We start from the raw sequence: 24,104 nt of genomic DNA, 5'->3' as shown, positions 1-24,104 counted from the left end.
TCCTGCCACCACGTCATCCAAGTGACTGCTGGGAAAGGGCGATGCTGTCATCTTTGCTGCCTTCTAGGTACAGCCCTAGAAGGCCCCAAAGGCAGCAAAGCAGCACGCAATAAAATATATTTTAACTGTGTTTTGAGGTCTGGCCTTTTGAACTGAAATGTAATTTTTATATTTCCCCTAAATCAAAAGTTACTTTCTAAATTTCTGAGATACAAAGGTAATTAATGGTGATTCATTAAAATAATAAAGCACTAATCCATCAGGAAGCTCATTAAGGGTTTTCCCTTTCATTCCCTGTGCCACCGGCTGCCACGGAAATGGTTCAGGTGGAGTTGTCAGCCACCCAGTCCCACTGGAGGGCAGAAGCACCTCCATTTTCTAATGCTTTTCCAAGGGGCAGCATGCAAGGAGCTTTCGGAATTGGTCTTTAGCCTCACGATTTTTAGTTGTGAGAGGGTCTGGCACCTTATACCGTCCACAGGGATGCTCAGCCAGAGAAAATGGCTTGGACCCACACCTCCACACAGATGGGCTGCATGGTGGGTGGCAGCCTCTGAGCAGCAAGGGCCTCTGCGGCTGAAGTGGAGACACCCCAGCACTGTGGACGTGTGAGGCTGGTCAGTCAGTGTGGGGCTCATCCCGGGCACTGCGTCAGGCTTGGCAGCAGCCCTGCCAACAGCACTTCCCCCTCTCTGCCCAGTTGTGACAACCAAAAAGGTCTCTGGACACTGCCAAATGCACCCTGAGGGGGAACCTCCCCTGGTGAGAACCAATGCCTTTGAGGAGAGATGATTTCATTTAAAGCAGTAGCTGTATATCTGTAGTTTAGTAAGCCCGTGAAATTTGGAAGTCTGTTTTCCTTAGGGATACAAAATCAACTCTATTAAACCATATTGAGGAAAATGGCCTTTGAGAACGAATCCTTATTAGAACACGAGCAGGTGGATCTCATTTCCCATCTCAGAAGGATCCTGGGGAGTTTGTCAAGCTTCGGGCCAGAATCACGGTCCTGCAAACCTGCAAAGGGAGGCCTGCAGGATGACAGCCCCGGTGCTGCAGCGAGTGAACAAGAGAACAGAAACAACACCCGAAGTGCAACTGTTTCCACCCCGTGCAATTATCCCTGTGTCTTCTAGGCTGAACCAACCTACAAAAGCTGGAGAAGTCAAAGTCCCCCACGCACTGAAGGCTGCCAGAAACACTCCACAGCCTTTCAGGCAATGGTTTGGTTTCTTCCCCCACCAAAAACTACGAGCACAGAGAATTCCTAATCAAAGCATCTTTCCATTCTCTTGAAAAAACATATTCAAGGCCATGTTTTCATTTCAAACAAAGAAGTAGAAATAGGTTTTAGATAATTTATTCATTACACTCCACTTTATCTGTCAGGTTATATTAAACATCAAAAAAAGCGCCACATGCTTCATCAGACTGTCATCACAGCTGAGTCAACCACAGAGGCAGCCAAGCACTGAGCCCTGGGACAGGAGCTCGGAGGAAGGGCACTTTGTTCTCCAGGTAAAGCCAGCCACCTCCTAAGAAGCAACTCTCCATCTCCGAGCAGATTCTAAGTTCAGACAGTCCCTGACTCCCCAATGGTTCAACTTATGAGTTTTTGACTTTACATGGTGCAAAGCGACACGCATTCAGTAGAAACCATACTTTGAATGTTGTTCTTTCCCAGGCTAGCGATATGCGGTCCGATCCTCTCCCATGATGCTGGGCAGTGGCAGCGAGCACAGCCCCCAGTCAGCCCGAAATCACGAGGGTGAACAACTGATACACTTACAACCATCCTGGACCCAGACAACCGTTCTGTTTTTCACTGTCAGTACAGTATTCAATAAAAATTACATGAGAGAGTCAACACTTTATTATAAAATAGTCTCTGTGTTAGATGATTCCACCCAACTGCAGGCTAATGTAAGTGTTCTGAGCATGTTTGAGGTAGGCGAGGCTCAGCTACGATGTTTGGTAGGTTAGGTGTAGCACAGGTGTTTTCAGCTTTTGGTATTTTCAACTATGATGGGTTTATGGGGCATAGCCCCACTGTTAAGTTGAGGAAGGTCTGTACATCTTCTGCCAAAGAACTCAGAATGTGAGTCAGAAGTCTTAGCCATAGTAAAATGGCATCCTCCTAAGGGCTTTCCGGTAAAACCCCCAAGGATGCATGCTTCCTCTGACCTCATAGACAGGAACCACAGGCATATCTGGATGTGTCATCCTGGCTTTCCCTGGGCAGTAAGGGAGTCTGCATACAGCTGTTCTCCGAGGAGAGCAGAGAGCATGGGTAAGCAGAAGATTCATCTTCCTTCTGAAGGAACCGGTATTGGGAGGTGATGGCCCAGAGATGTTAGGTATGGGGCAATGGTACTTGTGAACCAAACACTGCAGGGTTTAAGTCACAAGCAAACACCTAGTCCCTTAAAATCCTTAAGGCTGAAGGTTTATTGGCTTTGTTGATACTTTCTCTGCCTTTCCTTTACTACAGTTCAATAATTGTTTACCTTATGAGTAATGCTAAATAAATGTTATTTAAATAATAGAATTTATTGGTTTGGAAAAACTGCACATCACTATCAAATAGATGCCTCTTATTCTGATTTAGTATATAGTTCATTACTGAGTCTGTTGAAAGATGGATCATAAAGGTTTTTAAATGTGCTAATATCAAAAAGATGTATTTGTGATTTTTTAAAAGCAATATTTGTGCCAGACCACATTTAACATTTGTTGTAATTGTTACTTTATCCATATTGAGAATACAGCAGTTGTCCCCCTCTCCAAGAAAAGCTGTTAATTTTATTGTAAACTTGACTTTTCTAGCATTTTTGTGTTTGCTTGCAATAGCTGAAGACCATCAGAAAAAATTCTCTTTCTTCAGGAGAAGTGATGGAAAACTTTGGGCTATCTCTTTATAAGAGCTTTAAAGTTTTTAAAAAATATTGTTTTCTTGATGCTGAGACATAAAACCTTAGACCATATCTTAACTGACTTCTCAGATGTCCTATATTTGAAAACCAGATTTATGGAGGAAGAATTCTCAAATGAGTGTGCATCAGAATGGCCTAGAGGGCTCATTAAAACGCAGATATCTGGGCCCCTCCCCAGAATAGGCTTCCATAAGTCTTGGGTGGGGTCTGATAATGTGCATGTGTTATAAATTCCAAGAATACTGCTGCTACTGGTCTGGGACCTGTACTTTGAGAATCCCTGGTGCAGACAGTGCAAATGTTGATGGAAACAGAGAACATTCACTTTCCAGTTTTGGTGTCAACTGTACTTCCTATGCATCATGAAGAACACTTCCCTTTTTCCATCTATGATTTAACACTTTACATATAGTGATCAGGAAACATTTTGATGATAAGATGATACTTAAATAAAAATATCCATTCATCCATGAGTCAACATGTAAGAAGGTTTTTAACTGTGAATTCAATTTCTTTGATTGATCTAGGGCTATTCAGATTTTCTATTTCATTTTGGGTTGCTTTCAGAAAGTTGTATTTTAAAAGGCATTTTCCATCTAATTTAAGTTATTAAATGTATTGGTATAACATTATTAACATTCCCTATCTTTTCAATGTCTATAGGATATGTGGCGATATCCCCTCTTTCATTCCTAAATGTTGATTGTATCTTCTTTTTTCTTGCTACCTAGCCAAAGACTTGTTAATTTTACAGATGTTTTCCAAAAACCAAATTTTAGCTCTGTTAACTTTCTCTACCACCTGTTCTCTATTTTACTGATCTGTGCTCTTTATTACTTCTTCCTTCTACTTCCTTTGAGTTGAGGTTGCTCAACATTTCCTAGTTTCTTAAGGTAGATATTTAGATTTTTATTTTAAGCTTTTCTTCCCTTCTGTATAAGGACTTAATAAAGCTATACATTTTTTTTAAAATCTATCCTTACTGAATAAAGCTATACATTTTTATATAAGCACTGCTTTAGCTGTATCCTACAAACTTTAACAAGTCGTCTTTTCATTATTGTTTAGTTTGAATTATTTTTATTATCCCTTGTGATACCTTCTTTCATACATGTGTCATTTAATTTCCAAATATTTGAGGATTTTCCAGCTAGCCTACAATTTCAGATTCTGTGGCCGGAGAATAGACTCTGAATGATTTCAATCCTTCAAACTTTATTATGACATTTTTGTGACCCAGCACAGGCCTTTCTTGGTGAGCGGTCCACCTGCCCGGGACAATGTGCGTTCTGTGGGTATTGGGTGCAGTGCTCTGTTAACTGAGTCATAGTGATTGATAGTCTTTTATAATAGTAACTGATTTTTTTTTTTATTAGAAAAATATAATATACCATGACTGGACTTTTCCTTGTGAGAAAGTTTTTAATTATCAATTTTATCTTCAATTTTAACACCAGTTTTAACCTATCAATAACTGCCAGATGGTTACTCAAATATCCAACTAGGATTATGGATGTGTTTCTTCCTCTCATTGGCCCTCGTAATCTTGCTTTATGTATCTTTAACTCTCCTATTAGCCGTCTACACATTGAGTGTAGTTATGTCTTCCTGATGACCTGACTTGTCTGTCATTGTGAAATGTCTCTCTTCATCTGTGACAAAACTCCTTGTCTTGAAGTCTATTTTCTAATTAGTAATATGTCCACTCCAGCTCTCTTTCAACTAGTATTTCATGATATACCTTTTTACACTCAACTTTTATGTGTCTTTGTATTTAAAGTGCATCTCTTGCTGACAGCACAAAGTTTGATCTTGCTTTTTATCCAGTCTGATATAAACTCATGAAAAAAACAAAGAATGGGGGACATTTTAGAGGATAACTGGTCTGGACTCTCCAAAAAGTCAGTGCCCACTCTTCAGAGAATGGAAACACAAGTAACAGAATGGGAGGAAATATTTTAAAAACGAATTTCTGATAAAGGACTTGTACCCGAATATTAAAAGAACTCTTAAAACTGAGTAAGAAAACAAATAACCCTATTTAAAAGTGGGCAAAAGATATGGAAACCCCACCAAAGAAAACATATAGATGGCAAATAAGCATATGAAAAGATGCTCAACATCGTATGTCATTAAGGAATTGCAAATTAAAATGTGATACCACTATGCACCTAATTAGAATGGCTAAAATCCAAAACACCAGCAACAACAAATGCTGAGGACGATGTGGAGCAACAGGAACTCCCATTCATTGCTGGTGGGAATGCAACCGACACAGTCACTTTGGAACAGAGTTTGGCAATTTCTTAGAAAGCTAAACATACCAGCTGGTCTAGCGATGGCTCTCTTAGGTATTTACCCAAATGAGAAGAAATCATGTCTATACAAAAATCTGTAGAACAGCATTATTCACAATTGCCAAAAACAGGAAGCAACCAAGATGTCCTTCACTAGTGGAATGTTTTTCAGCAGTAAAAAGAAAATGAGTTATCTAGCCATGAAAAGACATGAAGAAACCTTGAATGCGTAAGCCTAATTGAAAAAAAGCCAGTTTTAAAACACTGTATACTATATGATTCTAACTATATGACACTCTGGAAAAGGTAAAACTATAGAGACAGTAAAAATATCAGTGGTTGCCAAGGGTTGGGGAGGACAGGCAGAGAGGGAGATATAGGTGGAGCACAGGATTTTTAGGGCAGTGAAACTATCCAGTACACTACAATGGTGGATACATGACATTATGTATTTGGCAAAACCCACAGAACTGTTCAACATGAAGAATAAACCCTAATATAAACTAAGGACTCTAGTTAGTAATAATGTATCAATACTGGATCATCAATTGTAACAAATATACCACACCGAAGCAAGATGTAGGCCAGGTAGGGAGTGAGAATACAACTGACCCTTGAACAACACGCGTTTGAACTACGCAGCTCTACTTATAAGCAGATTGTTTTCCACTAAATACATACAGGACTACATGATCCTCAGTGGGTTTGATCTGGGGATTTGGAACTGTGAATATGATGGGCCAACTAAGTGGCTTGAGCATCCACAGATTTTGGTATCTGCAGTGGGTCCCGCAACCATTCCCTTGTGGAGACCAAGGGACGACTGTATGGGGAAATTCTGTACTTTTTAATTTTTCTAAAAACTAAAACTGCTGTAAAAAAAATAATGCCTATTTTTTTTAAAAAAAGACTGACATGTAACTATAATAACTTACTACAAGAAGACAATAAAATAACCTCACTAAAAAAATGTCAGTGTCAATAAAGAAAAAAAGCAAAGAGCAATCTCTTTTTCTATATATTCGAGGAGACTGAGAAAGATGACTAACAGTTCAATGCAATGCACGAACCTGGGCTGGATCCTGAATGCAAAACCAAATCAACAAACATAAAATGCTTACTAACACACATTTTTGAGGCAGTTGGGAAATTTTGATTATGGACTTTGTATTAAATGATATTATAGAGTCAATGCTAAATTTCTTGAGCAATTTAAGGGTATTATAGTTATGTACTAAAATGTCCTTGTTTTTAGTGTCATGATATCTGTGACTTTCAAATGGCTAAGGTAAAAAATATTTATCGGACTTCCCTGGTGGCGCAGTGGTTAAGAATCTGCCTGCCAATGCAGGGGACGCGGGTTCGAGCCCTGGTCCGGGAAGATTCCACATGCTGCGGAGCAACTAAGCCTGTGAGCCACAACTACTGAGCCTGCGCTCTAGAGCCCACGAGCCACAACTACTGAGCCCATGTGCCACAACTACTGAAGCCCACGCACCTAGAGCCCGTGCTCTGCAACAAGAGAAGCCACCGCAATGAGAAGCCCTCACACCACAACGAAGAGTTAGCCCCCGCTAGCTCCAACGGCAGAAAAGCCCACAAGCAGCTACGACCCAACACAGCCAAAAATAAATAAATAAATTTATTAAAAAAATTTTTTTTATCTATACAGAGATATAAAGCAAATGTGGCAAAGTGTTAACTGGTGAATGTAGGTGAAAAGTATAAAAGTATTCATTCTATTGTTCTTTCAATCCTTCTGGAGGAGGGAAAGTTAAATGTTGATTCTTTGAAAAGACTAATGAAATATACAGAAACCTCTGGTAAGAGTGATCAACAAGAAAAGAGAAAGAAGGTATCCAGTATCAATATCAAAAATGAATGAAGAAACATCACTAACCCAGACTCTGATAAATTAATAAGGAAATATGAGTCACGTTTTGTCAACAAATTTGAAAATTTAGCTGAAATGAACAAATTCCTACAAAAGTAAGTTAGCAAAGCTGGCTCAAGAAGAAACAGAACATCTGGATAGCCCTTTAGCAATGAAGGAAACTAAATAGGTAGTCAAAGATCTCTCCACATACAAAATACCAGCCCGACAGCTTGATTTGTAAGCTTCACCCAATATTCAGACAACATGTACTTCAAATCTCACAAAAACAATCCCTGTGTATCTAAGTGGAGCATTCCCTTAACTTATTTTCTGAGGCCACAGTTACACTGATTATCCAAAGACAACAAGAGAAAGAAAAATTCCAAGCCAATCTCACTCATGAACACAGATGTAAAAATACTAAACACAATACCAATAACAGAATTAACCCCTGTATGAAACACGTAATTGATAAAGGCACACTAGGTTATCCCACAAAGGAAAGGTATATTTAATATTAGAAAATCATATACCTTTCAATGCATTTCCAGTTTAAAGGAGAAAAATCATACCGTCATCTAAGACACACACACATAATGGCTTGGGGAAAAGCAACATCTATTCATGATTTGAAAAATAAACTAGGAATAGAAGGGCACATTTTTAATCCGATAAGGGGTTTTCTTATTTTTTATTCTTTTTACAAATATCTATAGCAAACATCATACACTGACGCACAGGAGGCACTCCCTTCGAAATGGGTGAGATAAGGACATGCAGTCACCACTCCACGCTCTGGGAGGCGTTGGAGGCACAGCAAGATATGAATAGTAAACACAACAAGACGGGAAGGAAAGAAATAAAACTGCCATGATTTGCACACCACGTGGTAGTCTGTTAAGAAAGTTTTAAAATATGTACAAATCATTAGAATCAATGAGAGAAGAGCAAAATTAGTAGACATAAAATAAATGTACAAAAATCAACTGCCTTGCCATATACCCTGATAAAAACTTGCAAAATATATTCTTTATAGCAAACATTTTTAACAACATCAAAAAATATAAAGTATCGGGCTTCCCTGGTGGTGCAGTGGTTAAGAATCCACCTGCCAATGCAGGGGACACGGGTTCGAGCCCTGGTCTGGGAAGATCCCACATGCCGCGGAGCAACTAAGCCCGTGTGCCACAACTACTGAGCCTGCGCTCTAGAGCCCACGTGCCACAACTACTGAAGCCCACGAGCCTAGAGCCTGTGCTCCGCAACAAGAGAAGCCACCGCAGTGAGAAGCCTGCTCACTGCAAGGAAGAGTAGCCCCCGCTCGCTGCAACTAGAGAAAGCCTGCGCATGGCAACAAAGACCCAACGCAGCCCCCCCCCCAAAAATTTATATATAAACCTTTATGAAATTATAAATTACTATTGATAAACACTTAAAAAGAGCATAGTTTGGAAACTCAACAATATAAAGATGTTGAGTCTCCCCCCATTAATCCACTGATTGGCAAGTTGATTTAATATTTTCATGGAAGATCAAAGGACCAAAAGGAACAAAGGAGGGAAACTTGCCTTCCCAAACATCAAGAATCATTGAAAACCTATACTCATTAAAACAGTTTACGGGGGCTTCCCTGGTAGTGCAGTGGTTAAGAATCCGCCTGCCAACGCAGGGGACATGGGTTTGAGCCCTGGTCTACTACTGAGACGGCTGGTGGTTCATTACATCATATTTCTTTTAATTCTACTTCTTTTATAACTACAGTTTTGAATCTATATAATAATAAAAATGATTAAAATCAAGTTGGTATCTAGGTACATACAAGGCAGAGAGGGCACTATCCTGAGGGAGGAGCTGGGTCCAGGCCTCTTCTCCACTCCGTCTCCTCCAGGTCCCCGACTGTCCCCTCTGCCTACCTGTTGGCCACCTGTGGAAGAGTGGATGTCCCCTGAGAGTTCACTATGTGAGTGGTGCGTTGGGTACTTTAATCCTTCACTATGAAGGAGCTTCCACAATAAGGAACAGAGGTATAGGAAGTCTTCTCATTTGTCCATGTCCTGGGGCTAACAAGTGGTGAGGCTGAAGTCAGAACTCAGGTGTGGTGAGCTCCTGTCCTGGTTCATGTGCTCCAGCGTGTAAGGAGCTGCCAGGTGGGATGAACGCTCACACCTACAGGCACCGCCTCTTGGAGGATGTGATAAGAGCATGCAGCACAGGACCCAGGATGGTGGGAAGGGGTGTCGTTTACCCCTCACTTTCATCTACAGTCTTTTTTTTTTTTTTAATATTTATTTATTTATTTATTTGGCTGAGCAGGGTCTTAGTTGTGGCATGTGGGATCTTCGTTGCTACGTGTGGGATCTTTCAGTTGTGGCATGCGGGCTCTTAGTCGCGGCATGCGGGATCTAGTTCCCTGATCAGGGATCAAACCTGGGCCCCCTGAACTGGCAGCATGGAGTCTCAACCACTGGACTACCAGGGAAGTCCCTTTTTAAAAAAAAAAATTTTTTTTTTAATTTATTTATTTGGCTGTGCCAGGTCTTAGCTGCAGCACAAGGGATCTTCATTGCTGCATGAGGGATCTTTAGTTGCGGCATGCAAACTCTTAGTTGCGGCACGTGGGATAGTTCCCTGACCAGGGGTTGAACCCAGGCCCTCTGCATTGGGAGCATGGAGTCTTAGCCACTGGACCACCAGGGAAGTCCCTCATCTACAGTCTTTTGATTAAGGGACTGTAGGAGGCCGGCTACACTGACCTTGGAGAGAGCAGAGCTGAAGCCCTGTCTGCAGACTTGCTTCGTATTAGCTCTTTGGAATACTTATACCATTTTATCTTCTAGGAACGTGACTGATTTTCAAAGGAAGATCCCCAGACCTCATGACTTCCCTAGATAGCCATTTCATTAACATGTTTCGCAAAAGAAACAACTCCCTGTGCCTGATTATTTTTCAACTTTTATCACTGAAATATAAATGATCCCCAGGACTTCCCTGGCAATCCAGTGGTTAAGACTCCGCACTTCTACTGCAGGGGGCATGGGTTCAATCCCTGGTCAGGGAACTAAGATCCCACATGCACGGCCAAATAAATAAATAAATAAAGAATCCCCAAACTTCCACCAGATAACTGGCCCAAGTCCCTATTCAATCTTCCTGCATTTGGGTTTGTGGAAACGGATTAGCCATCAATGGTTCCATAGAAGCTACAGGGGAATAGGACCTGTGGCCAACCACCAAAACTTACAGATTTTCTTGTAAAAAGAGAAACGAATTCAGTTCACAGGAACCTTTTATGGCACGCCCACCTTGTTGAAGACCCAAATCTCGCCGTTCACAGTGGGCCTGGGCACCCCATGCCCATTGTAGTGGAAGAGGACCCGCTCCTCCTTGGCATTTCGACGTAAAGATGTGCAAAGCTTCTTCACTTCATCCACAGTTGGATCGAGGCTCTGCTTGTACCGCGCCTGTTGCAGGAGAAAAAATTAAGAAACTTAACATGGATTCATGGGAATACCTAGAATTAAAACTCCATCCTGGGGCTTCCCTGGTGGCGCAGTGGTTAGGAATCCGCCTGCCAATGCAGGGGACACAGGTTCGAGCCCTGGTCCGGGAAGATCCCACATGCTGTGGAGCAACTAAGCCCGTGTGCCACAACTGCTGAGCCTGCGCTCTAGAGCCCATGAGCCACAACTACTGAGCCCACGTGCCACACCTACTGAAGCCCATGTGCCTAGAGCCCGTGCTCCACCCCAAGAGAAGCCACCGCAATGAGAAGCCCGCGCACCGCAACGAAGAGTAGCCCCTGCTCGCTGCAACTAGAGAAAGCCTGTGCACAGCAACGAAGACCCAACGCAGCCAAAAATAAATAAATAAATAAATTTATTTTAAAAAAAAACAACAACTCCATCCTTTACCCCACGTCTGCATTTAATGGACCCTGCACAAGTGACCTCAAATTTCTCCATCTATAAACTGGGATGATGACTACTTCACAGGGTGGTTGTAAACATTCATTTACTCAACAAATATTTATTGAGAACTACTGTGAAGATCCAATGAGATTAATAAGTAATGCCTGCCACATGGTAACACTAGTAAAAGGTAGCATCCCTGTGATATCAAAAGTATTTCTTGGAAGCATTGAATCTGTTTGGAAAAACTGACTGGAACATGGAAGAGAATTTGCTTAAACACAGGAAGCTATAATATATACGGTAGCAAGGGAGAACAGTTTCAAAAAGACAACAAAGTTAAGGAAGCAAACTGCCCCTCTCTTGCTTAGTCATATTCGCTCTGCTTACCCCCTCCCACTACTCCTGCCTGGACCCTTGCTGATGAACATAAAGGATTCACTGAATTAGCAGGACCTAAAGTAAACACACAGAAATCAACAGCCTTTATATATATATACAAACCATAGATGGTTAAAATCCTAAGGAACCCCCACTTCTAAAGCAACAAAGAAGACTGAACTTAACAAGAAATATACAAAACCCTGACAAGGAAATTTTGTAAAACTCTCCTGGAAAACAGAAGGAGGCTTGAACAAATGGGAGATGCTCCCTGCCTGGGTAGGATGCACCCACATTCTTAAGACATCAGTTCTCCCCAGGTTAAGAGTCCATACTTTCCCAATAAATATAACAACAAGCTATTTCGCGGAGCTTGACAAGCTGCTACTGAAGTTCGCATGGAAAATAAATATGCCAGAACAGCCAGGAAAACACTGAAAGGAGAGCTATGAGGGGTCCTGCCCCCCAACACTCCAACCTCCTCTGGGCCTCTCTAAGTAAAAGGTGAGGGTCGGGGCCCAGAGAGACCAGCAGGCCAGGGAGCTACTACAGAGTCCAGAATTAGGTCCACACACGTTTCCTGGCTTTTTGGAGAACAGTGTTCACACAGTCATAATGCTATGAACACTGATTTTATTTCATTAGAAACTGTGCAGACTTCAAGATAACCTGAGTGTGGTGAGGACCCTGAAGCTGGGAGAGGGGTACACGTGGTCATCAGAAGAGTCTCTCCACTTTATATTCATTTCCTTTTGTTTGGTTTCAAAGAAGCTCCACTGGTAAATTCCCAATAAAAAAGAACTGAAAGTGTAAATCTATAACCATACTAGATGGTCGCGTGGAAGTGATGTGTATAAAAGCACTAAAGCCACACCAGGAAGTCAATAAAAACACCCCAAGTTGATAAATCAATAAAAAGCAGCATACACATATTGTTCTAAAATATGGGCATATCTACCCAAAAAACACAGCTAAAAGGGTTTACCTCTAGGTAGGGATTATGTTCTGACTTTCAAAAAATAATGTGTATGTTTGTTACTCTGATAAAGTTCTAAAACTTTATTTAAAATGTTAAATTTAAAACAAAAAACAAACAAAAAAAACAACCCAGTGCCATGATATCACTTGAAGAAAACAGTGGTGAGAACAAGGAACATGAACGGCGAGGAAACTGTGTTTGAAGCATCACGGCTCCCGCTGTGGGCCTGCCACCTGGCGCAGGGCTCAGCACACAGTGACGGGTGCTGCTCAGGAAGCATCCGCTGACGTTGTTTCAAAAGAAGAGCAGGGAGGTGGAGGGAGCAGAGAAGGAAAGCAGACACAGAGGCCTGAGGATGACCTGCGGCATACGTTTAAGAGAGGCGTCCTGACCTTTCAGAGGAAAATGAAGAGCTACACGGGAGGAAACCACAGGAAAATGTGGCTCACCTCGCAGAGCATTAGTTCCTCCATGTTTGAGATATGACATTTGGTTTCATCTAATTAAATACGTGCTAATAATGCAATTTCTGACAGTAGAAAATCCTGGTGAAATACTGCATCGTGTGTTCTGAGAGCGTTGGGGGCACAAACACAGAAGCTTCAGGATGATGAAACTCAGAACAAAGTTCTTCCAGATTCCCCCAATTTTTTCCAACTGTAAGCAAACTAATACAAGGATAGCAACCCTATTCCACTGCAGGACAATTTTAGGACCCTGCCCTGAGGTGGCAGGTTAGGGTCCAGCAAAGTGGTCTCTCCCTGTGTTTCTTCCATAAGGTCCAGAATGCTACTTGTAAAATAAAACCATGTCACAAAGGAGACTAGAGAAAGTCAACACATAATGCGATGTTTTCAAGTTCATTCTCATCGAGGCAATGTGCATTAATCTGACACTGACAGAGGGGCTGGGCATTACCCACGCTACCAGAGCAGGGCTGGCTCCAGGAGAGACGCTGGCCCCAGCATCCAAACCAAAGCATTTCCACAAAGGTGTGAAAAAACCAACTTAAATCAAACCGTTCCATTAGAAGAAATGAGGGAAGGGGCCTCCTTCCCGTGCATTCAGAGGGTACCCCGGGAGAGTCGTGTGGGGATGTGCCCTTTCTTCCCCACCACAGTGACGACCAGGAGCAGTGAGGGTGGTGGGGAACCTCTAGAAAGTGCAGGGTCTGTGCCTGGTGAGGTAAGGGCAGGAGGCAATGGTGAGGGGAACCACCCCTCTCGCACCCACCTCTCCTGCCATGCGGTTGCGAAAGCACTGACAGATCTTCAATAACTTTCAAATCACGGCCGGTTTTATCAGACAACATGAAGAAAACAGCAAATAAATCTTCAGTGCATATGTGTTTATTCCCCTGCCCATACTTACTTCCAGAAATTTCCCGCCAGCAGTAAGCGTAACAGTGATCACTGTTGGTAAGCAGCACAGCCCGCTTTGCATGCCCCCTTTGTCACCACTCACAACTCTACCGAATAAGAGTGGCTGCGGCGTGGGAGCCCGACGCCCCTGCAGCTGCCTTCACGAGCTGGTCCTGCAGGAGCCTCCTGCAGCCTCCCGTGCAGGGTGGAGAGTGGACTGCCTCGGTTCCATGGCCCGGCTCAGCCGAGGCCAAGGGGCACCAGAGTCACACACAGGCACCCTCCCACCCCTCCTCTGGGAGGCCTGCGCCCACCATGACGCCTGGAGCTGGCGGAGGCCCCCTCCTTTCACACGAAAGCCACGTCACCCAAAGGACCCATTTTCAGAGTCAGAGGACCTCTCAAGTCACAAGTTGCAGGGACACGGGAGAAAAGACCATGCAGAACTGCCAGAGAGCAGGGCAGCGAGGAGGGAGACGACCAAAGGCCGCAAGCTGAACCCTAGGGATTGGAGAGTCCCTCATTTCGTGACCTGCCCCACGGAGTGGAGTTCTTGCTCCTGGGGCTAAGAAACCTGGCATACAGTTGTGAAGAAGTCGCTCAAAGACAAAGCACCCCAAAATATGAACAAGCCGCACCGCACAGCATCTCCCAGGCCAGCAGGGCTCACTGGGTGCCCACGCGCTGCGAGGCGCTTCTCCAGCGAGGCGACAGTACTTCCTGCTCTGTCTGGGCCCCACATTGCACTGCTGCCGCCCAGCTTCCCTCAGGCCTGCCCCTCTGCACTGCTATCCAGCTAGGATTTGTGAAGTCTTGGCTCCGCTGAAAGACCATTCGCTGTCCCCCGAGGTTAGTCCTAAACAGGAGTGTTGTTCTCCCAAACCACACACAAGGTCAAGGGGCTGACGTTACTCGGAGACGTCAATAAAGTTAGGGATTCGTTATTTCTGACCTTGGCTCTATCAAGGTCTTCTCCTGTGGGGTGCAAAAAATGATTTAGCCTCATTTTCTTACCTATCGCACAGAAAGGACACATTAATGGACCAGCATGAAAGGCACTACAGATATTAATAATAAGCCTCCTGGGGTTTTATGGGAATTAATTAATATTTTTAAGGGCTTTGAAATGAGAAGCACTAAATTAAATGTCACCACACCATGTTAAGGTTTTGTTTCAAAACTAGAATGCCCAGGATAATGGCTTTGTGGCTGGAGGGACTGCCGTGGCACAGGAAGCATGTCACCATTTGGGAGACGTGTGACAAGTGTAGCAGGGTGTACTGAATGACAACGCAAGTCTCTAAAATACTGCCTCTTGTGCTGGGCATTGCTACTCTAAGTCCAAATCTCAAGATGTAATAAGATACAAGCATGGAAGTTTCGGGGGATGCGCGAGAGGAAGAAAATAGAAGAATGAACAACGGGAGGAAGGGGCAAAGGAAGACTGGCCCTGGGCTTAATGAAGGGGAATGGGGCTCCAGGTTTCATTTCTTTCCAGGATGGTCTCTAGCTGACTCTATATGCTAATAAGGCTTAAGCAGTGCTGTTGCAGACTCTGCCTTCCTTGTGGATGTGGCCCCTCCTCGTGCACATTCCAGAGGCTAGAAGGTGTGGGGGCAGGAGGGGCTCTGCTCCCTGTGGCCCAGTTGGCAGCGGTGGCCCTTCTCGGTCTGGTGAAGCCACACAGAACGCTGCTGTTGTGCTGCAGGCACTGTAATGTGCCTGCAGTGCTGTAATGGCAGCGCCTGGGGGAGGAGCTGGGGTCTCTGCTTGGTGGGTCTTCTCATGACAGAATCCCATAACGAGGAAACCCGTGCTGCAGCAGCGGCACTGCCTGTGCTTCTTTGGGGTTTCTAGTAAAGATTACTGCACATTACTCGACTAGGAATGTGAGTATGAATAATGCTATTTCCATCCTTCCATCCTTCTACGGCAATGAGCAACACCTCAAGTTCAGATCCAAGAAACAGAAATGCCTGAGAGATTTTCTCAGAACTGTCCAGGAGGAATAAACATAATGTTAGACTTTGGGCCAATTCTGCCTTTGGTCTGGGGTCTTGCAAACATTTCACCCCATCCTTCTCCTTCCCAAGTAGGAAGCAAGGGCTTCCAGGGAACTTCTGGGTAGGAGGAGGAAGGTCAGGTCTGCTCAAAGGACACTTGTCTTAGGTGGTGGTCCCATGTAAGAAAGCTCCAGGCCCCTGGCAGTTCAGGAGCTTTACGCCACCATCCCTCACAAAACACGTATTGTTGCTATAGCCCTTCGCATCCCCACTGTCACTACCTAGGCCAAGCTGCTGCCATCACCACCACCATCACCATCGTCGTCATCATCACCATCACCATCGTCGTCATCATCACCATCACCATCGTCGTCATCATCACCATCACCACTACCGTCATCATTTTCATCACCACCAAGACCAATGTCTTCACTACCATCACCATCATCACCTCGCCCCCTCCCTTCCTCTCATCTTCCCTCTGTCCTCCCCTCTCCCCCTCTTTCTCCTCCTCCTTCTCCCCTCCCCTTTGTCCGCCCCTCTCCTCCTCCCTCAGACTGCTCTGACTGCTGTCTCTCACCTCTTCCCTGGTCCATCCTCCTCCATCAATCCTCAGATGTGGCCATGACTCAGTTTCCCTTCTTTTCTCACACTACATGCGCCTCCTGGATGGCACCTCTGAACAAATCCATGGCCAAATTCCTCATCATGCTCCACACATGCCCACCCTCTGGGTTCCCTACCATAATCACTGGCATCAGCCTATACTGAGTCACCCAGACCACACTCCCCAGGCATGTCCTTTGTGCTGCTCTCCTTCTCGCCTCCCCTTCATTGAGAACTTGTTCAGTGGACCTAACATGTGGCTGTACCACCTCTGCCTTCATCACGGGTCAAACACGCCCCAACTATCCCCAGGCCTCCAGACCATCATCTCCAAGTCTCTCCATTCGGTCACAGACTTCCCTCTCAAACACACAGCAATCAGGCCACCTGCCCTCTAAAAACGAGTCCTCAATGGGGGTGTCTGCTGCTTCCAAGACAGCATCACTGTGCCTGAGCACAGCACGGCCACCTCGGCTGCTCCACCCTCACAGCCCTCCACTCAGCCACCGTGTCATTTCCAGGGGTCCTGAGCAAGCTGTGCCCTTTCACACAGACCTCAGAGCTACTCTGTTGTTAGGAAGGACACAGGGCGAAGTGTTGTGCAGCACAAACATGCTGTCCGGTCCATTTGCAAGTTTTATTTTCTGTTTAAATGTTTTCACTAGGGACTTCCCTGGTGGTACAGTGGTTAAGAATCTGCCTGTCAATGCAGGGGACACGGGTTCGAGCCCTGGTCTGGGAAGATCTCATATGCCACGGAGCAACTAAGCCCGTGCACCACAACTACTGAGCCTGTACTCTAGAGCCCGTGAGCCACAACTACTGAGCCCGCGTGCCACAACTACTGAAGCCCGCACGCCTAGAGCCTGTGCTCCGCAACAAGAGAAGCCACCACAATGAGAAGCCCGCTCACCGCAACAAAGAGTAGCCCCCACTCGCCACAACTAGAGAAAGCCCGAGTGCAGCAACAAAGACCCAACGCAGCCAATAAATTAATTAATTAATTAAAAAAAATGTTTTCACTATTTCATAGTAAGATGCTATCTTGTATAATTTTTTCCCAGTGTTATCATTATAAGGCTGTTCCCCTTCCACAAATCTCTTAATTAAAAAACAAACAAAAAACAACTACTGCTTATAAGTTGAAATGGAACACTTGAGTCCTTGAAGTATAAACAGGAGGCAGGAGCCTCCTATAAACAGGTGTCCAGTCTATAAACCTGCCCAAGAATCTACTTGGCCCAAAAGAAACTCACAGACACTGTGCTGGCTCTCAGCGTCACACCTATAGAAACAGTTGCAGTTTTCATCTAAAATATAACCAGATCCTTCCCAAACTCATCACCGAAATTTGGATCTTGAACAAATCAAAACCATCTCACCAAAAAAGAAGGGAGCCCAGAGCCCTTCTGCAGGGCCCACACCCCACCCCAGCTGCCCGGCCTGCAGGCCTTGCCTTGGCTTTCATGCTCTGCATTTGCACCTGTGCAGCCTGAGTCTGGTCACTCAGCACAGGTAGAACCGAGTTTACTTGTTTTTCAGAAATAAAGGGGGTGACCCTTAGAAGAAGTCTAGAAACACAGAATTCTCTGATCACTTTCCAATTGGTTCCAACCTTTTCATATTATTCTGGAATTTTAGGGCACATACAGAGATAGAATGCGTAAGCCATCATACTGACCTCTTAGGAGGACCTTGGCTCTGAGAGTGGCCGACGGATAAGGGCCATTCCACCTGCCTGTGTCATCACTACAGTTAAGAGGCTCACAACATGCGGTCTGCAGAAAGATCTGATCTGACTTAGATTCATGTTTGCTTCAACAATCCAGGGCCCCCCTTTGACCATTAAGTAGTCATTTATTTTCTGTCTTCTAAGAATCCCTCCTCTTGACTCACAGTCTTCAAGGCTCCAGCAGAGACTATTCTAGCGATCTGCTCCACCCACTTCACAGTGCTAGCTGGGCAGGAGACACAAACATTTTCAGGTATCCCACCGCCCACGCCCCCGCCAAGATGTGCCAAGGGCAGTGGTGTCTCAAAGGAGGCTGTGACTGGGTGAAGAAGTGACTGAGCCGCCTCACTGCGGCCCACGCTGAAAGCAAGTTGCAGTCCATTTCCGGGGCTGACAGTAATGCCGCTGGCCATCAAGGCTGTATCACACCTCCAGGGAGAGACAGGCTTCAAGCAAACCAAGTTTCAGTAAAGCCCCCCCCAGGAAGTTCAGGAGTCCTCCTGGCCACCTCCCCTCTACTCCCTCCGTATCCATGACAGCTCTGTGGTGGCTTCATTCCCCTTGGGTGCAGTCTCCGTTGTGCCTCTGTCCCTCCCCCGTCGACGCTGGAGGTGAGCCGCACAGGAGTCAGATATGCCCACTGGTGAGTCCCTCCCCTCTACAAGAACTGGGGTCCCCAAGATGGAGGGCTTGGGTTCAGCCCCAGAACAGTGATTTACCAGCCATTCAACCTGGGAAAGCTCACGAACCAAACCCAACCTCCATTTCCTCCTTTGTAAAACAACTAAAATACTACTGCCCCTGACTACTCCGCAGGCTGTGGGGACCACGTGAGAAAGTATGTGTCATTAAACTGAAGGGAGGACGAGGATGGAGACTGGCACCCACACTGCACTTCTGATGTGCCAGCCACCTGACCTTCACAACCACCATGCAAAGTAGGCGTTGTCATTGTCCCTGTCTTACAGATAGGGAGTGGAGGCACAGAGAGGTGCAGTAACTACCACAAGGTCACATAGCTGGTGTGTGGCAGGGCCCATTTTGAAGCCAGGCAGCCTGAGGACATCCATGGAGACCCGGAGACTAATGGTGAGCTTTCTTGTGTTGTTGCAAACTAGGGACAGGCAGGGAGTAGAAAGACAGAAGGACCATCTCTGACCATCCTCACGTGCTGGCATCCCTTCTTGCTTCAATATGACCTCTGGGCTCTGACACCACACTAACAGAAAGCCCTTCCTCTCAAGAGGGGCTGATACCCTGAGCACCTGCCTTGACTGAGCAGCAAAGCTGAGAACTGCTTAGGAGACTTAGAATAGCCTAAGTCACTCACTGCTACTGATTTTTCCAAACAATTTCACATCAACACTGAAAAAACCCACTCCCTCCTTACATTAATGTTGGACTACCTCCAAGCAAGATCAATAATTGCTAGTGACCTGGAACACTCAATATTTATTAACCTGCCTGGTGAGCAGAGAAAGAGAACACTCAAAATGTAATAAGCTGTATGCAGGAGACAGAGGGAGTGGGAGAGGGGAGACTGGACCCCAGTCACTAGGACCAGAGCATTCAGTGGACGCAGGAATATGGGCATTCCAGACCTGCAATCGTGCTCTGAGCCACTGCCACAGCTGCAGAGAACTTCTGGAAACAGCTCATATGTTATCTTCAACAGTAACAAAATGAACAAGGGAATAAATAAATACCTGGCAGTGTGAGGAGGAAATAGGTATTGTTAAATGGTTGCCAAACCAGGCAAGCACAAGCAGTCTGCTGGGGTGTGCCCAGCACCGCAAACCAAGCTGGAATTCATTCAAAGAAACAGCCACCAAATTGACTCATGGGAAGATGTCCCTGCCTTATACCTCCTACCACCAGAGTTCACTCTGAGTCAAGCCCCAAATAGGGCTGTGCCAGGGCCCAGGAGCCAACAGGAGGGTCGAACTGTCAGAGTCTATCTCCAACTGGTCTATGGCTACAAACTCAAATCTTCAATTGCCATAGAGGCATTCTTGCTAATCCAATGTACTTACTTTTCAAAGAAACTTCTTACTTCTTATTAGATTTCTTTTAATGTTCAAGACGATCCTCTCTGTAGGGGTTAGTCTGATTTCGGCATGGAGCCTCAGAAATCTGGGGGTGATAGGACGGGATGTGCTGCTGGCTCCGAGGCAGCTCCGGAGGACCCTGGTGACCTCTGAGCAGGGCCCCAGCCTCCACACTCAACGTTGAAGGAGTCCACCTTCCAGGTTCGGGCTCATCTGCTCCACGGGATGTTTTCTAGACTACTAGCTTGGATAATTTCATTGCCCCGTGGCAAAATGCCCTGGTTTCTTTCCGCTTACCCAACAGTACAACCTGACTTCCACCCTGTGTGGAAAGAGAGCGGCTGTGCCTGTAGTGCCCAGGTCACGGCACAACAGGAGCTCTCAGGGCCAGCAAAGCGTGTAAGAAATGGTGAACGCTAGCATTGAAGGGCTACCATACAAGGTCAAAGTAACTCCTGGTGTTTTCAACACATATCTTCCCAATAAGAACAGTTTTACATGAAATTTGTAACATCACTGCCTCTCTTTCCTTTATGTATTATTCAATAACAATTCTTCTTTCCTTCCTCCCCTAATTTGCAAAAGAGGCAGGAGAGAACTAGAAGAGCTGGTTTCGTATTCAAAGTCCAAAAATAGAAGCTATAGCTTCTAGATGGGGTCTGAGTCCACTTCTGAAGTAAAGGGCTCATATGGTCTCTGCAGACATGCTAAGAATCTCCCCTCAGTGGACGTGAGAAATGCTGTTCTCATCAGGGAGCAATTCTGTCCCCCAGGGCACATTTGGTCTGGAGATAGGCTTGGTTGGCACAATGGGGGGCGGGAGGGGTAGTTCTACTGGCATCTGATAGGTAAATGCCAGGGAAGCTGCTAAACATCCTACAACTATTCTCACAGCGTGTAGGGACATTATCGCCACAAAGGTAAATTATCTGGCCCAAAATGTCAATAGTGCTGCGTTTAAGAAAGCCTGCTTTGCAGGAAAATAATGAAGCTTTGATTCTAATGAAGACACATTGATTCTAATCTAATAAAGTGAAAAAAAGCAAGGTGGAGAAAAATGTGTATAATATACTACCATTTATCTAAGAAAGAGGGCAACAAATGTATGTGTGTATAAATATATGTATATTTATATATGCATATACTGTTCGAATGTTTAAATGGTTACCTTCTTCTGGAAGAAGCCCACTCATTATTTTGCAATCAGGTAAATAAAAGAAAATAAGTATTCATATTGGCTTTCATATATGAACTATATCTCAAGATACCCAAATAACAGATGAGAGGAAGTTTCTCTTTATAGAGATATACCAGTTAACAGACAAAGAGGAATAAAAGAATTATAGCACAACCTTTTTACAACCTCTAATGGATGGATCCAGGTACTGATCATCAATGGCTGCTAACTTCACAGAGAGAAGACAACCAATCATTATACACATCCTAAAGGAAGCACACATTACCACCTATGGAATGTTGTGCCCCCAAACACTCCCTCCAATTGGAGGAATCTGGTCAAGCCTGGGGGGTGAGGGAAGGATTAGCAAAATCCAGACCTCAAGGAATTCTATAAGGCACATGACCTGGTTTCTCCAACCAAAAAATTGCAGTAAGAAACAGAAGAAACAGAGAGATGGATGATTGGAACAGGATGGGGGTGGGGACTGACTTTTAGATTAATTCTATGGATTAATAGGGTAGATCAATCAATCACAATGTATTTACCTTATTTATGTCCCGATTCAAATAAACAAACTGTGTGTGTGTGTGTATGTGTAGTTTTTTAAAGTCATAATTACCTTTGAGATACACTGAAATATTTACAGATGAAATTATATGATGTCTGGGATTTGCTTCAAAATAAGGCAAGGGAGTGGGTGGGAGAGGGGAGTGGGTGGTGGCATAGATCAAAGAGGACTGGGAAAAAGTTGATAACTACTGAAGACAGATGATTGGGAGATGTGGAAATTTTCCACAACAAAAAGTTTTAAAATTAACAAATGAATAAGCCACAGAAACAAAGAGACAAACAGCATTTTAAAATGTTTCTACCATATGACCCAGCAATCCCACTACTGGGCATATACCTTGAGAAAACCGTAATTCAAAAAGAGTCATGTACCAAAATGTTCATTGCAGCTCTATTTACAATAGCCAGGACATGGAAGCAACCTAAGTGTCCATCATCGGATGAATGGATAAAGAAGATGTGGCAAATATATACAATGGAATATTACTCAGCCATAAAAAGAAACAAAATTGATTCGTTTCGTATTTGTAGTGAGGTGGATGGAGTTAGAGTCTGTCATACAGAGTGAAGTAAGTCAGAAAGAGAAAAACAAATACAGTATGCTAACACATATATATGGAATCTAAGGGGAAAAAAAAAAAAAGGTCATGAAGAACCTAGTGGCAAGACGGGAATAAAGACACAGACCTACTAGAGAATGGACTTGAGGATATGGGGAGGGGGAAGGGTAAGCTGTGACAAAGTGAGAGAGTGGCACGGACATATATACACTACCAAACGTAAAATGGATAGCTAGTGGGAAGCAACTGCATAGCACAGGGAGATCAGCTCTGTGCTTTGTGACCACCTAGAGGGGTGGGATAAGGGAGGGTGGGAGGGAGGGAGATGCAAGAGGGAAGAGATATGGGAACATATGTATATGTATAACTGATTCACTTTGTTATAAAGCAGAAACTAACACACCATTGTAAAGCAATTATACTCCAATAAAGATGTTAAAAAAAAAAGTTTTCATGATTAAAATGGAACTCCCCTAGAATTGTTTTGACACATAACTTAATGTCAGAATTGGCTATTTTTGATTAAAATTTGCTTACATGAAGCATTTTGGCCAGACATTTAAAGAAGGTATCCAGATAGGTGAAAAACTTAAATGTGTTTTTAGCACAGGTAAGATATACATACCAATAATCTGAAAGATTAACACATCTGGAAAAAAAAAGTTTCATAAACGTAACACAGATATTGTATGTCTCGAAACTCCTCTCATGTTTTCTACATAATAAGAAAGTATAATAATGGTGTAAGACATAGTCAGCTTACTCTGAACTAGTAAATCCATCTCCGATTAAGTGTTGATTTTTCACCGAGGGTCACATTCCCCAGCTGACCCACGAACGCAGTTTTGTGTAGCCAATGCCTCTAACGGGGTTGACAAAGCACTCCGGACACGTCATCTCCTCTGCCTGCATTAGAAAAGCACTCAGAGTCCTGCACAGAAGGCTAGACTCAGGGAGGAGGCCTGTGCCCCATCCTGCTCATTAGAGGCCGGCATGGCCTGGGGAACACAGGACAATGGGGGCACAGGGACCGCTGCCCCCGCCAGGCCGTCTGTGGTTTCTGTGAGTAAATAAGTGAGTGACCATCGTGCAAGCTGAGGCCTGCTGTGGTGTCTCTAGGAGCAGCACTGCCGTGGGGTTCATCTGCTCGCTGGCCTCTGCTGTTTGGGAGCGAGAGGAGTATTGACTGGCCTGGGAAGGTAATCCTACTCACTTTAAAGGGTGAAATAAAGACCACAAAATGTGAGATAATCAGATAAATGTTTATAAAGACTCAAAGTAACATTTTTAGGCAAAGTCTTGTCCAGAATCAGAAATGCCACTTGCTAGTACTTCCCTTGCAATCCCTCAAAACTGCAGTGGCTAGCTGCTGTTTTGCTTAACAGGCCACGACGGGGGCAGCTCCACGCCAAGAGGGGGCTCTGTATGCATCAGGCAGCCAACTCACCCACCAGGGCTCAGGGCTGGGGAGCAGAGACTGGGCTTCAGCATCACTTGCCCAGTCAGGCTGCAGCCCTGAGCTGGCAAAAGACCACATTCTTGCCACTGCCCTAGAGACACATCTAGTCTCAGGAACAGGAACATAGAAACTAATAAAAAACTAATAAAAAAGGATGGGCAGGGAGTCACCCCTTACTCTCTCCAGCAGAGCACACCTTGTACCACCAGAG

The 24,104-nt window shown here is 44.5% G+C and overlaps 1 protein-coding gene across 5 annotated transcripts in view; it reads right to left on the bottom strand.

Moving 5' to 3' along the window:
• Positions 1–24,104, bottom strand: part of RPTOR (regulatory associated protein of MTOR complex 1) — a 344,195-nt gene that overhangs the window by 178,542 nt on the left and 141,549 nt on the right. For all 5 annotated transcript variants that reach the window (XM_059906939.1, XM_059906941.1, XM_059906940.1 and 2 more), the window contains exon 4: positions 10,409–10,567. In XM_059906939.1, coding sequence (XP_059762922.1) covers positions 10,409–10,567 — 159 coding nt within the window. The remainder of the gene's footprint in view (positions 1–10,408; positions 10,568–24,104) is intronic.

Source organism: Balaenoptera ricei, chromosome 20, assembly GCF_028023285.1.
Source record: "Balaenoptera ricei isolate mBalRic1 chromosome 20, mBalRic1.hap2, whole genome shotgun sequence".
In the NCBI taxonomy this organism is placed as follows: Eukaryota; Metazoa; Chordata; class Mammalia; order Artiodactyla; family Balaenopteridae; genus Balaenoptera; species Balaenoptera ricei.
The sequence above is the reverse complement of the archived record's forward strand: the minus strand, read 5'-3'. Positions and strand labels throughout refer to the sequence as shown.